This window comes from Hetaerina americana, unplaced genomic scaffold (genome assembly GCF_022747635.1).
Source record: "Hetaerina americana unplaced genomic scaffold, ioHetAmer1.1.p SCAF_5, whole genome shotgun sequence".
In the NCBI taxonomy this organism is placed as follows: Eukaryota; Metazoa; Arthropoda; class Insecta; order Odonata; family Calopterygidae; genus Hetaerina; species Hetaerina americana.
This window is the reverse complement of record NW_027287095.1, coordinates 77,777,834-77,792,146: the sequence shown is the minus strand read 5'-3', so window position 1 is coordinate 77,792,146 and position 14,313 is coordinate 77,777,834. Positions and strand designations below refer to the sequence as shown.

Genomic DNA, 14,313 nt, shown 5'->3' with positions numbered 1-14,313 from the left:
TGATTGGCGAGTGTTATCATTTTGGGCATATCAGTTTATGTGGGGTGGTAAAATGCAAACACTAGAACTCATATTATATAACTCTGCATTTTCAGGAAAATACATTGCTAGCGACAAGACAAAACTGAGTTAGATTTACTGCATTTTAATCACTACTTTGATGACTGGATAACTATACTTCTCTGATTTATATATTTTACCTTAATATAGCAAAATGGGATACCTGACAATCAGAAGTCTTGATACGTCAAACAAAACTCTATGGGATTCACCTTTAATGAAACATAAAAGTTTCAAGAAAATCTTGAACATTTCCTTGATAGTGTCTTTGATAAATGTTTTCAAGTTAAACCAATCCATAGTAGCCACCTGCCATGTTCATTCATTCGTTTTCATTCTGGTAGCACAAGCTAGGTGAACCAATCTAAAATACTTGGTTTCAGAGTATTCTGTGCACATTAAATTTTTCATACCGTTCATGAAGACCTTTCACTTCAATTACTAATTCCAGAGTTCATTAAGCAACTTTTCAGTTGATGCAAGGATCAGTAGCTACAAAATTCAATTCTATTTTAATGGAAAGAGAGTAAGAGTTCCAAACATTTGGGTAACATTTTGAGTATTTCAAATAAACCTTACATCTTGGTCCTTCCATTGTTTGAATTAGGAATTAACCTTTAAAATAAACTAAACAAATTAGCATGCATGCTTTGCAAGTGTTAGGGATCTGAAGGCAGTGAATTTCACTATGATGACCATGATCAGTTCCTGCTCATCCATTTTGATATGAACATTGTTATGACACCATTGGAAAAATATTACAAATCAATGACCACTGCATTGAAGTCCATGAATCAAACCGCAGTCAGAACTAATATTAAGGGCATTATTTCTCTAACTAATGATCATTATCCACTTTTTATTTTCACCACTATAGAAAATATTTTTTTACGAATTAACATCAGGACAAAATACCGAGGTGCCAGGAAGAGATTGATGATATTGTTCACAACTAAAGAGTTCACTAACTGGAAAATGGCTATTTTGTAGGTAAACTTTGGCTCGAGCATTTGCCTCACCATCAGTGTGATATTTCAGCTAACACAGTATTAGTGTTCTCAAATGCTATCACATACATTTTTCTATTAAACGTTTCAATATTATCATAAAGATTACACTAAAAATCTTGTCGCAACTTCACCTTGTGATGTATCAGTCAACAAGGAGTTATGGGTATTGAGGTTAATTCTTCCTCAGTTACCATCATAGAAAGTGAAATATTTTATTTACATGTATATTTATTTTTATAGTTAATATATTTCTTTATGACATTTGAAAGATGATACATTGATATAGTAAAATATATAAAATGTGAATATTTTTCTTTTACCTCTTTTGAAGCAAGTAGCTTGAGTCAATAGATTTGCCGGTAGTATTATAAAGTTTTTTCTTGTCATAGTTTCTTCCAGCAGGCTGCATTTAGTCATAAACTCAACCACTGTTAGGAAACAAAGTAATTCCATATGATTCCGAGGACCCCTCTAAGATTTAGCAGTCATTACCTGGGTTTCAAATGCAAAATCTATCCGTCTCATTCTTTGCAGACGATATTGAAATAAGGCATTCTTACAATTCAATTTCCAAACTGAGTAGATAAAAGGTAGAGGGATAAATGCTCACAAACACCCTAGGCCAGTGGATGCCAGACTACTTGTTGCATATCACACAAATTTGGTAAGCTGCTAGTACTTCAGTATTGTTATTCAAACAAACAACTGAAAAAGTATCTCGCATAATGCATGAGAAATTGAAAAAATGCAGGAAATAACATTATGGACATGGAATTTCACTTATTAAATGGATTGTAATAAGCAGTATTTCCTTGTACGTACTACTCGCTGGGAACCACTGCCCTAGATAGCTTTGAGGATGACCAAGGGATCGTGAAATAGCCTTTATTGTTGTATAGATAATCTTGACACATAACGTACATTTGTAGTTAATGATTGCCAATGGCTGATGTACCACCCAAGCAGAAGGCAATGACTTAAGTTGTTTTGCCAGAGCAATGAGGAGATTACATTCATAATTTGTCAGAAAGATGCCAAGCATGTCTTTGACTAGTATTAATTTTATAGCCACTGCATAAATTCACAGCAACCATTTAAAAAGTAAACTTGATGTGTAAAGGCTGTATATGTTAAATACAAAATGAATAACAGTTAAAAGTTTATACCTGATATTCATTTAAAACAAACATGAACTATTTTTGCTTTAATTTGCTTTTCTAATGTATTCCATAGTTTAAAAATTAAGTGCATACAGTAATTTCCGGAAGATATCAGAATTACATAAATTCATATAATTTGTTAAGTGATTCAATTCTGAGACAAATTTTTCAACAGTAATAATACTGCATCAGTACATGGGATGGGTCTTTAATATACCTTATCTCCACATTGTAAGCAAGAATGCTTTATTTTCCATATAAATGGCATCACCAAGTAACTTCCATTTGCCTTCCTCTACTCCACAACAGTTCTGTTCACACATTCCTATGGCCTCATCAAGGCACTCAGCTTCCCTACAGTCATGGGCCAACTTGGAAGACAATGAAAATTCTTCCTGAGTCATAATGCTTTGGCAATGCTTAATTCTAATTAAATCAGATATATAATGAAGTAACAAAATCCCAATAATATAACAGGAATGCCTCCTTTCAATCATAACTCAACCAATTTGGAATCTGTTACGTCGAAAGCCAGAAAAGCCACTGTCATACATAAGCCAATGTAGCCAACTCCCAGTTTTCTCAAAGACCATTTGGAGGTATGAGGAGTTTTGAAATGCAGAAGGACTTCTTGCTCAAGTGACTAGACTTGCTGACTCAAATTTTATTCACAGAAGAAAAAGAATTAATGCAAGAAAAATGTAACATTCATATCATGGAATACAATGTACAAAAAAGCCATGCTGAATCATTCTATCCTCAGCTCTTTAAGCATGAATAAAATATTTCAAGAAAACATTAAAATTGATTCAGCTTTCATAAATGTACACACAGAAAATAATATTTATTGGCATAACTGTTATTGGCCTGCTCCATGAATAGATTTAAAACCCCATACTGTGCTCAACATAACATTTATGTAACACCTCAATACCCATTAGGATATAATTAGTGGCCATTGGCTAATTCGATCATGGCCACACTCAATCTTCATAAATTGTCAATTCTGCCAACATGCATACTGAATCATGCATTTAAACGTTTTTGGCTAGCAACTGTTAATGACTGCAATTAAAGGTAAGATTACTTATAAGTCCATCTGGTGGAACTACGGTGGATACCAAATCACTGCCATATAGCTATCAACAATACAAAATTGGTTTTCCATTATTAAGAAAACCATGAAAATAATGCCAATGGGTATAACTGCTTTATTAATATTTGATGAAACAAACACAAGACATTGTTAATTTACCTGAAATTAAGTACATCACTCCAATATGATAAAGTATGCATTAACTAACAAAATATTGAAGCAGTCTTAAAAGGAAACCAAATACATTATGCAGGTGTGGTGCAATGATGATAACTTGTGTTGATAGATTCATACCAATTGACTTTTAAATTAAACATTTTGATGCAAGGTGCATGCCTAACAGTTGCTATGGAAAAAGCCTTGTCTTACACAAATAAGTGAGACATTCCAACTCTTACTGTTACGAAGAATTTCCCAAGTTTCCTGAAATGTGTTTTCACTTTACATGATGGGAGCCTTTCTCTATTAAAAATACCTAACATTGGAGCACCCTGCCAAACCCCAACATCACTCAATTTTTGTTTGAATTTTTGTTAGGCAAACAGAATAACATGCCACAGAAAAAAACAAGAAAACTCAGCATAAACATGGCATAACAGTTCCCAGATACAGCACACACTGGCAGCTTTTCTGTTTTTACACCCCTCACCTTCCCTTCCTCCACCCCTAAAAAAATTATACTTGCTGGCTTTCCAAGTACACACACACACACAAATAACAAGCTATTTTACAACAGGCCACAGAAAAAGTTGGTAAGACTGAAGGTGTAGAAGCAGCAGTGTTGGCAGTCTGTGGCACAATATATTTCAATCACTTCCTTGGCAAAAAACATCCCTTACATAGAGCTGTGAGGATTTAATAAAGTAGCAGTTTGTTACACACATATTCAATGCTCATATATTGATTCGCATAAGGAGATGACAATCTCCAATCATAAGTCCTACACATATGATTTCCATAATGCAGTCAATGAGGGCATTTCTCCTCAATTCTCAGAATTTAAAGGAAGATGTCCAAAAACACCAGAGAAAAAACCAAAATATTGACTATCAAAAAGCTATTTCCTCTTCACGAATTCCACATTCACATGTGTATGAGCATTACACAGTTAAATTCACCCTTTCACATCCCTCCTCCTTAAAACCACACCACTTCGATTACTGGAGGAATACAAAATTTCCTTACAGTCTCACCAACTTTTTAACAGGTATATACAAGGACTGCAAATAATAATTATTGTAACACAAAAGTTAATAACCTAAATAATTAATTTAATTTTTTTAAAGAGGGGAAGGAAAGATAACCATTCAAGGCAGAATTGCAGTGAGACAAGATTAAGGACTTGCAAAGGTAAAAATGCGGTAATGGGTGGAGGAGCGGACGGGGCCAAGGTATCGCAGAGATGGGGAATTGGGCCACATCTATTGTTATCGACTAGCTCATCTTGTATTAGTGAGGGGGCGGAGGCTCAGTAGACTGGTTCCTCCCCTCAATAGGGCGGACAGGCTTCCTCCTGGCAGTACCTGGTGACCCTGCACCTGGTCCTGCTGCTCCGCTACCACTGCCCCCCCCTACACCTCCCCCACTCATTCCCCCACCTCTCGAAGACACTACTCCAGAGCTACCCCTGCCTCCTCCACCCACTGCTGGTGTCACCACACTAGCTGGCTGCTGAGGTGGTGAAACAACCTCGCGTATCGTGCCTGTCCCCGTTAGGACTCGCTGGAGTGGTTGTGAAGGCATTATTCCTCTCAGCCCTGGGCCTGCATTTGAGCGCATGTCATGATGGTGAGTAGTGGGCAGACCAGAGCCTGATGCTGAAGGTGCTATGCTACCTGGAGGTCGGGCCATCCCACCTGCTACCACTACACCTGCGGTACGCCCAGCCCCAGGGCCTGAAGCTCGCTTAGAAGCCGAGACTGCTGGTGCCACTTTTTGCTGCGCACACTGAACATTACCGGAAGAAGAACGACCTGATGATGTACCTCCATTTGCACCTCCGTCCTTTTTCGAGGGAGGCTTGGTTGGGAGTGCTTGGGAACTGGGATTCGTGAGTGGCAGGTCTGCTCGAACTTGTTTACCATTCAGTGAAAGAGAGGCTAAGTGTACAGCTTCTTCCACACTGACACCTAAGGTTCCAATGATCAACTCCCTTACAAAAAGACCACGATCTGCTCTTTCCCTTTCAGCTGCCCTTCTCTCTGCTTCGGTTGGGACTGGGTCCATGCCGCGAGAGAGAAGGAACTGGGATTGAGGTTGGCCCCCATTTCCACCACTTCCAGGGCTTAAAACCCCCGTGGCTGCAGAAGCTTCAACAGCACCAGCGGAAGAAGCTGCCGAGGCTGCAATGCCAGATGCTGCAGCAGCTGCTGCTGCCTGGGCCTGCCGCCTAGGTAGCCTCTCTAGTGGTTGCCTTGCAGCCTAGAAACAGAAAATATTAGAGGTAATCAACCAACATACTTTAGGGCTGAAACAAAACAGAACTGAGCACTAAATGTAGTAGTAGTTCAAGTGGTGTCATTCTTAAACAATTATTTACACCAAAAATAGCATTCTAATACATCCAGACTTGAATGAAAAAAATACTGAAAGAACATAATTAACCTCATAAGATTTGGATCCAAAAAATGCCCAAGCAAAAATTAAAACTCATATTTTTTCTACAGAAATAAGTGAAAAGCTTTCAGTCCCTTACCAAACTACCAGCTCTTCCTTCAACTTAAATATGCTACAGTTAAGAAATATATTTTTAGACATACTGGGAAGCAGCCAAATTTGTTTCAAAACAGCTGTTTTCGCAACTGCAATCATCATGTGTAAAAAATAGTATACTATAAAACCCTGTAGTTTTCTAGTCAGACTGATTAGTAAAATAATGGAGTGAAAAAAAGTAACAAGCATAAGAATATTCTTAGGATGCATGGGTTCTTCCAAAAAAAATGTCTACATTGGGCATACCTGCTGTCTCTCTAACTGCAGCTGCATTTGCAATTGCTGCAGTGAAGGACCGGCACCCTGAGTGCTGCCTGCAGCAGCTGCTGCAGCCACTGTTGAACGCCTTACTCCAGATAGCTGAGATAGTAACTCTGCGATAGGGTCCACATTCTCTCGGCTAGATGGTGACAGTGAAGACAGCCCTCCAGCAGAACTGGAGGAAACCACAGATAACGGAAATAATAATGGTCCAAAAGTTTGGAGTACATAAATGGTGAAGATAAAAAGCGATAAGGCAAAAAATTTATTTTTCAACCACAGTATGAAAAACTAAGCTTGCTATCCATTACCTATTATCAATCCTTGGGATAGGATTTATTCATTGGAAATGTCCATTTTATTAAATGATACCTTTGAGATAATTAAAAGAAAAGAACATTTGAGTTCCAGCCAACTTCTTGGGACAAAACCATCTTTGTCACCACTTCTCTGCTCTGTAAATGCCTTATGGTTAGCTTATTCTGGTAAACTCAGAAATAATTTCCCCAGCTTGTAATCCTGACTTTGCCCAATTTGGGATCCCTTAAAGATAAGCATTAACTAGAGATAAAAATTTTTCAAGCTATTTTTATTTATTAATCTTTACAATCATTGGCATTCAGCCCTTAGATGCCAGTACCACCTTGATTTTATAACACAACATGCCATCACCAGGTGGGGTACCTTATCCAATATGAATAGGCCCTAATGCTTTATCTTTATTGAACATGCTCTAGCCAATCTGGTGAGAAGTTGGAGTTACAACAAAGCAGCACTTGATCCACTAAGTTCGAACATCCCATGGAGGAAAAATTGACCCTATATACATAACAATAAGAGTTAGTTTAAAGCATACATCTAGCATGGCAGCATATGATCATATGATAAAATTTGAATTATTCAGCCTAGCAGGTTGCCCTTGCCACAAAAATGATGATTCTTGAATAGAAGCAAGGCAAAATCATTTCTCTATTTTACTAGCTAAAAGAGTTAACAGTTTAAATTAGGCTACTTGGTTAGTAGAGCAGTTTTGTAAATAAAAATTAGTAAGTTTGTATGATGCCAATAATAGAAAAAAGTAAACAAAGAGCTTATGTTTTTGCCATACATTATACAGGTAATAGGTTATGATAACAAAATAAATGCATGCAGCAAAATCAAATTATTAATAGTTTGTTGTCTCAGGCGTAACTTTGTGGAATTTGCATAACATATTGAAATGTAATGAAATAATTGACTTTGTAATTCCACACACTTTGTGTGGAATTACAAAGTCAATTATTTCATTACATTTCAATATATTAATAGTTTGTCACGAAGTTCACCAGGGACTTAGGGTGGAGACCTTGAACTATGTTGTTAGCATCAGTTACTTTCTAAAACAATAAAACCCATTAAGAAAGTAAAAGTATATCATCATCATACTCTTAAGCTCCCACATGACCCTTCCTTATTAAATAGTTCAACCATTGGTCATACCAAACACCATTCATTACACCATCTAAATATTATTTCACAGGACAGTGAGGTACTACTGTCTCCAATAAATATTTATATACAAACTGCTTTATCATATAGCAAGCATATGCATTATACTGCTCAATATACTATTCCACTAGTTGAACAATATCATTAACAGAGCATAATATGTAAGAATCCATCGGAACTCAAAGACCACTGTTTTTTAAATTTAAAATAATGACACTACCAAGCATATATATTTTTTACTGTGCATTGCTATTTTTAAAAATTCAGCAACATTTTTGCCTAGCTAACCTGCACATTGCCACTTAACTCGTGGGAAACAATATGATTGTACATTTAAATCAGCAGTCCTGAGAAAGGTCATCACTCTCCTTCATTTATTTTTCACAAATTGTCAATGCATATAATAAATAAACCCACTATAAATAGGTTTTAAAATGAACCAATGACCTTACGAGTAATCTAGGGCTATGGCAGTGTGGAAGAGTTTATGAGTGATAATTTATGAATTATCAACTGTGTTAAATGTAAGGGTGTGTATATAGTTTCACAGTGCATTTTTCTAAATTTTATATGGGTTTGACTGCTTAACTTCATTGAAGTGCATATTTTTACTTAACGTTCTAATTCTATTTTCTGTATTGTTATGCCCATGCTCTACATCACATGCCTAACTGACAGAACATTATATGACATGACTAAATAATTACACCACCATTCAGAAAACTGAAAAAACGAATTGCATTAAACATATTATTTCAAGAACTATCCTTGTATATAATTATTCATAAGTTTCCAACTTACAATAGTGCATTCGTACTATAAAAAGCAACTTGTAATAACATGTAATCAGAAAGGTAATTTTTATGAGTGTAACTCAATGATTTTCATTATAGGTCCGTATTAAATCAATCGTAGGCTATGCCAAGCTATACTGGTAATAGTTTAAAAAAAATTCAATAATTACTTCTTAAGTATAAAACAAGAAATCACCTGAAATGCATGTTAGCTCTTCTAGGCCTTGGCCCTCCAACTCCCCGAGATGGATGTGGTATTCGTCGTACTCCATGCCTGGAGGCTACTGGTTCATCGTGAATAAGAGTTAAGGCAGTTAACCAAGTAAGACAAAACTACCATGCAAATCACATGGACCATTAGGAATGCAAGGTTTATGCCATTTCAGAAAACATTAAATAAATAAAATTATAATAAGCAATGCAAGAAGTTACTTATGTTATCAGTGAGATGAGGAATTCATGAAATCATATGCATTAATTAGAGTTAAGAATTGTTGGTTTGATTTGCAGACTCAAATATTTTGAAAATCTGATTATATTGTATAATTTGGTTAACATTAATTCATCACATTAATAAAGGAATAGTTTTGGGATTATTTTCAAGTGATGGCAGCACACCAAAAATGTTACAAGTGCTGCCATGAGAATGCCATTAACTTCTTTCATGAATGATGATAATTCATCTGCACCATTTGAATACTTTAAACCTAGTACAATTACTTAAGCTTACAAACACTCAACACACAATTATTTAAATGTTTACCATGATAACGAACATTTAAATTAGGATATGAGCAAAGATTCCTTGGGCAGTTAGTGTAAAAGTTAGTATCACAAAACAAAGCAGCTTAAGCAGAAAATAAAATCAAGCACAAAAATTTTCTGCCCAACACAAGCTACATAGTATATGTAAATACATATTGAAGATTTTCAATCAAGGAATAAAACACCAATATAAGAAAACACCAATGTACACTTCACTTCTAATTAGACTACAATGCCAACAAATATCAATCAATTGAAAAATGCATTGTAAATTTATTATTACTAATGACCATTCACATATGATGTAAATATACAAATTAAATTAACTTTGAAATGCCAATTGGATACCTGAACTGATTAAAAATAAACTTAACACTTGCACTTAATTTATACAATAAAATATGAATAACCTCAATGTAAAAAAAACTGAAAGTATATCATTCATAAAACGAATAATAACCGAACAGCTTGACGACTCTAACACAAAAAAACAATTAGAATTGGCTTGCACAAAATGTGAACCATCGAGTTAAAATATTCTTCCGACTATCTCACCTGTGATTTCTTAAAAAATTAAAAACAATAGCAACTTTGAAATATGTAATCCTATCAAATACCTATATTAAGTCTTTGGAATGATAGTAGCTGAGAACCAAAGCTATCTCAGACGTCAAATATATGTTTACTCATAAAATTTCTGGCCACCAAAAAAGAAGTTTTAAATACCCTTTCAATGAGATTTAAAAAAGGCCTAGCAAGAGAGGGATACCAGCTAATTAAAAAAAATTTTTTGAATGCCATATGACTGAATTCCCCTTCTATGATATTTTAGTAAAGGAGTTAGCTATCCACATATCATGTAAATGGTAGTACACAATTAAGCGATTCTTCACCTCATTAATAAAATGTAACACAATCTTTTGCCACCATTCCCCTTACTCACAACTTTCATATGAAATCAGGGATTCACTAAATCCTGAATATATCACAAAGTCCAGTAAATCTTTTATCTAGCATCTTTTGGAGCAATTATTTATAATTTCAGCAAGACAATTTAGATAACTATTGAAAAATGAAATAAATGCTTTCTATGATGTGCACAATTAAGCTGTACACCCAAGAGTTAACATGAATACAATTTAAATGAGGAATAGAAAATAATCACAACTTGTAACAATATCACTAGGAGTGTGAACGTGGTTTGATGGTGCTTATAAGAAAGAAGAGTGCCCACACTAACTAGAAGTGAATCTTGATACCAATGGAGCACTGAAGCTTAATACTGTCTGTGGTATAATTGATGGTTTCAGACGTAACTTATGGAATCAATTTATTTCTAATTTGACTGTGGTAAATGTCTTTAGAGCTACTTTGTGATAATAACTGCAATTTTGCATTATACATTTGCAAAGTAAGTAAATCATTGAAATAAAATGTTATGGGAGTCCTTAGTAGATACCCCTTCCTTCCTTAAATGACAATGCAAGAACAAATAAGAATCACTTCCTATTAAGCATCTTACTTATAATATATGGATAGCCCCATGTGCAAAAAGTTATTAATTAGCAATATTTGTTCACAGACACATACATTAAAAAATTCCTCATCCACTTCCCTAGGAGAAACTTTTTACTGATTTTTGCCCATAGAATATAACGACTGACTGAAATAAGTAAAATTTTACAATTTCTTGGTCGAACAAAATTTGCTGCACCTTGAGAAGAATGTGTTTCTAAAAACTTCCCTACTAAGTGGTCAACCTAATCATCATCATTTTAGCACTGCTGACCCATCAATACTAAAGTGTGAATGAACGACGAAAACCATACATTTGAATAGTAATGGAAAATGAACAAAGGAAGTCTATTTTCAGGACTTTTTCCCCTAAGAACCATTTAACGTTTTAGAACTTAGACTATCTTTTAAATAAAAACATCTAAATTTAACTTATGCTCATAGAGCTAACTTCAAATCAAAATTTATGAAAATAATTGGCATAGACATCGACATCGATGCGAGTGCTCAAAATCTGTCTTAAAAATCCAAATTTTTAGAGAGGATTTGTCTGTTCCCTTATCCTGACCTTTGAAATGTCTTTGAGCATGACATATAAGGTCTATTTATATTTCAAAACTAGACTGGAACAGTTTTAAGAATGAAAGTTAAAGATCAACATTTAAGTATACCCTCTCTTTTTCCCATTTATCAAGAATAATAAAACATGCCATTCCACAAATAACACACATATCAGGGTGCTCTGTAGATCTAATAATATTATAATTATTGAATGAATTTTAACTATGTGGCTTAAATATTGTAGGAAGTAATAAAAATTAAATAAGCAATCAAATATAACATTATATATTGAATTGTTTAAGTGACATGCAACAGATAAAATACTTTTTATGAAGAACACGCAAGATTACATCTGTGTAATTTTGAAAAACCAACAAATTTTGCACATTGGTCAAATTTGAATTAGTTTGTGTTGGGCAAATTTTGTATAAAGAGGATATGAGGAAGGATATCAGGTCCCTAGGTCCACTACGATGCTCTAATGTGAGATGCCCTGCAAAATCCTCCGTGACGTGGTTGGGATCACCACCCGGTAAAGAGGCACACACAGGACACACCTGTTCAAATAAATAATAAATGGTTTTGACCAATGAAACTTCTCATGCACTCATAGCAAAAAAATGGATGAAGTTAAGACCATAGAACTAGACAAAAGGATTTTATATGTGCTCAATAGATTTTACAGCAAATAGATACATTTCTCTTAAACCTTCAAAGCCCTAAATGGCAACACAAAAAAGCATTTTGAAATGATATTAAGTATTTAGGCCAATTATTAATATGTTGATTAATGACTTTATATTTTCCCTAAAAGCAAGATAAATTATTACACCACAGTATTTGATCATCACATTGATGCATTAAAATGATTGTCATAATTAACACCAATGAAGTCAATTTGAAAATAATGAGATAAAAGACAAGCAGTATTTTATCCCCAACACCATGGGTATCATAGAGCACTAAATTTCAAATGATAGAAATCCCTTATCCAAATAAAATATTCATGACTCCAAAGTAGAAGTATTATCATTATGTGTGCAACCAACTAAAACTATGAAATGAGACTGATTAATTAAACCATTTAATACAAAATATTAATTTCCAAAACCAGTTTGATTTTTCGAATTCATGGTCACTTTTTCATTTTAAAGGGATTCACAGGCCAATTAGTTATTATTAATTGAACAAATCGGTCATGGGGGTCTCTTAGAAAGTTTTTACTCAAAACCTGGTATACCAAAATAAAAAAAAATTCTCGAAAATGCATTGCTTATTTGAGCCTTAGCACTAGAAATATTTGAGACATCTGAGAAATATTCCTTTGACATGGCCTCATAAAAAATAAAATGGTCTGCCATAAATAAAATGAAGACATTATTTTAAATGAAATTGAGAACTCTCGAGAATTGGTCACAGTCAACGACCGAAACTGTTAACAGATCGACCACATGCATTCATACTATTGCAAGATAAGAATAATCGAAATAAATTCCATAAAACCCACGATACAACATTATTAGGTGGCATATATTTATAATATACGCATATGGTTGGAATATTAATTTTCCGTTAAATATATGTGAAGGCAAACCTAAGGAAAGATACCATAATCCTAAATCTCCAACCGTGCCAAATGACTAACACGATGTGTGTATTGACTTATAAGAATAATCATAGATCTTACGACTTCAAAAGAAGTTTCCGAATGCTCTGATGTAACATGTTCTTGAAGAGTTGTTTCTGTAAAACCCATCTTCCCACAATAGGGACATGTAAACGATTGCGGTTGCTCAACTGTCAGGGATTCTCCCCCGTAATAGAGATCTGAAACAAAGAACATCTTAATTAGTACTGGCAGCTCAACGAAAATGCATTTTGGTTATGAAAACTGATAAGCAAAAATAATTACCAAAATCCGATCGGGTGAGGATGCATTGCATTGGGTGCTCCGTTGTGTGACGTGTGGTAGTTGCTCCAGCTTCGTAGCATAATGCGCATAAATCATAATCATAACAAATTAAGCACTTATAACGACGCCCACGAAAGTTTCCTTTTAAACACGAATCACAGCTAACACCTGATAGTAAGGAATACCAGAGAACATTTCGTAAAAAACAATAATACAGGCAATAAATTTCATCACCTGAAGATGATACTAGAAATTCAAGTATGGTGGCATTGATCAAAATTAAGGAAGATGTTGTTTCATAAAAATGTATGTTAATTTAAAGGGAACTTATATACAGAACACAAATGATGAAATTTGCTTATTTACATATCGAACAACTCAAACTTTAACGTTAAATCAAAGTGTCCTTGTTGTGCTATCGTATCACGTACAACATATTATCTTGAATGGTGTAGGAATAACGAGATAAATTTTGTTTTAATACAAATTACACATTTTTATTGTGAAATAAATATAAGAATCGCTGTTGCTCGCAAATGATTTCCAAAACATATTAGACAAAAACGTCTTCAGTAGTGGATATTTTCCCCTGTTAGCTGTTGGAACTTCCGAGTTTTACACCGTTTAACATTTTAAATAAACATGATTCATGTAAAAACAACTAAGCCGTTATTACTGCACCGATTTAAATCAACAATATAATGTTTACTATAGCAATTATTATATTTAACATCAGCACTTATACGAAGGCAGGACATTTCAGAATCCTGTATTCCAACTGTACTCACCTTCATGTCGAGACATTTCGGGGTGCACACTAACTTTTCAATCCTATATTTATATTTTTTATGCACTTAAAATATCCTAGTTTTGGTATTGGGACACGATGTTAAGTTATACTGTAAATTACATCCCCAATAACGACGAAATTTCAGTGGTTTCCCATGTCTAATCCTATCCCAACTAGGCCATCATGACG

General features: G+C 34.6%; 1 protein-coding gene across 1 annotated transcript; it reads right to left on the bottom strand.

Moving 5' to 3' along the window:
• Positions 1–2,874: 2,874 nt before the first annotated feature.
• On the bottom strand, positions 2,875–14,307 carry LOC139693890 (E3 ubiquitin-protein ligase KCMF1-like). Its single transcript, XM_071592209.1, has 8 exons — positions 14,123–14,307; positions 13,335–13,502; positions 13,110–13,249; positions 11,875–11,979; positions 8,778–8,875; positions 6,285–6,474; positions 4,988–5,747; positions 2,875–4,897 (listed from the first exon to the last, which is right to left on the bottom strand). The coding sequence occupies exons 1-8, from the start codon at positions 14,136–14,138 to the stop codon at positions 4,776–4,778; spliced, it is 1,599 nt and encodes a 532-aa protein (XP_071448310.1). The 5' UTR covers positions 14,139–14,307; the 3' UTR covers positions 2,875–4,775.
• Between the last annotated feature and the right edge of the window lie 6 nt (positions 14,308–14,313).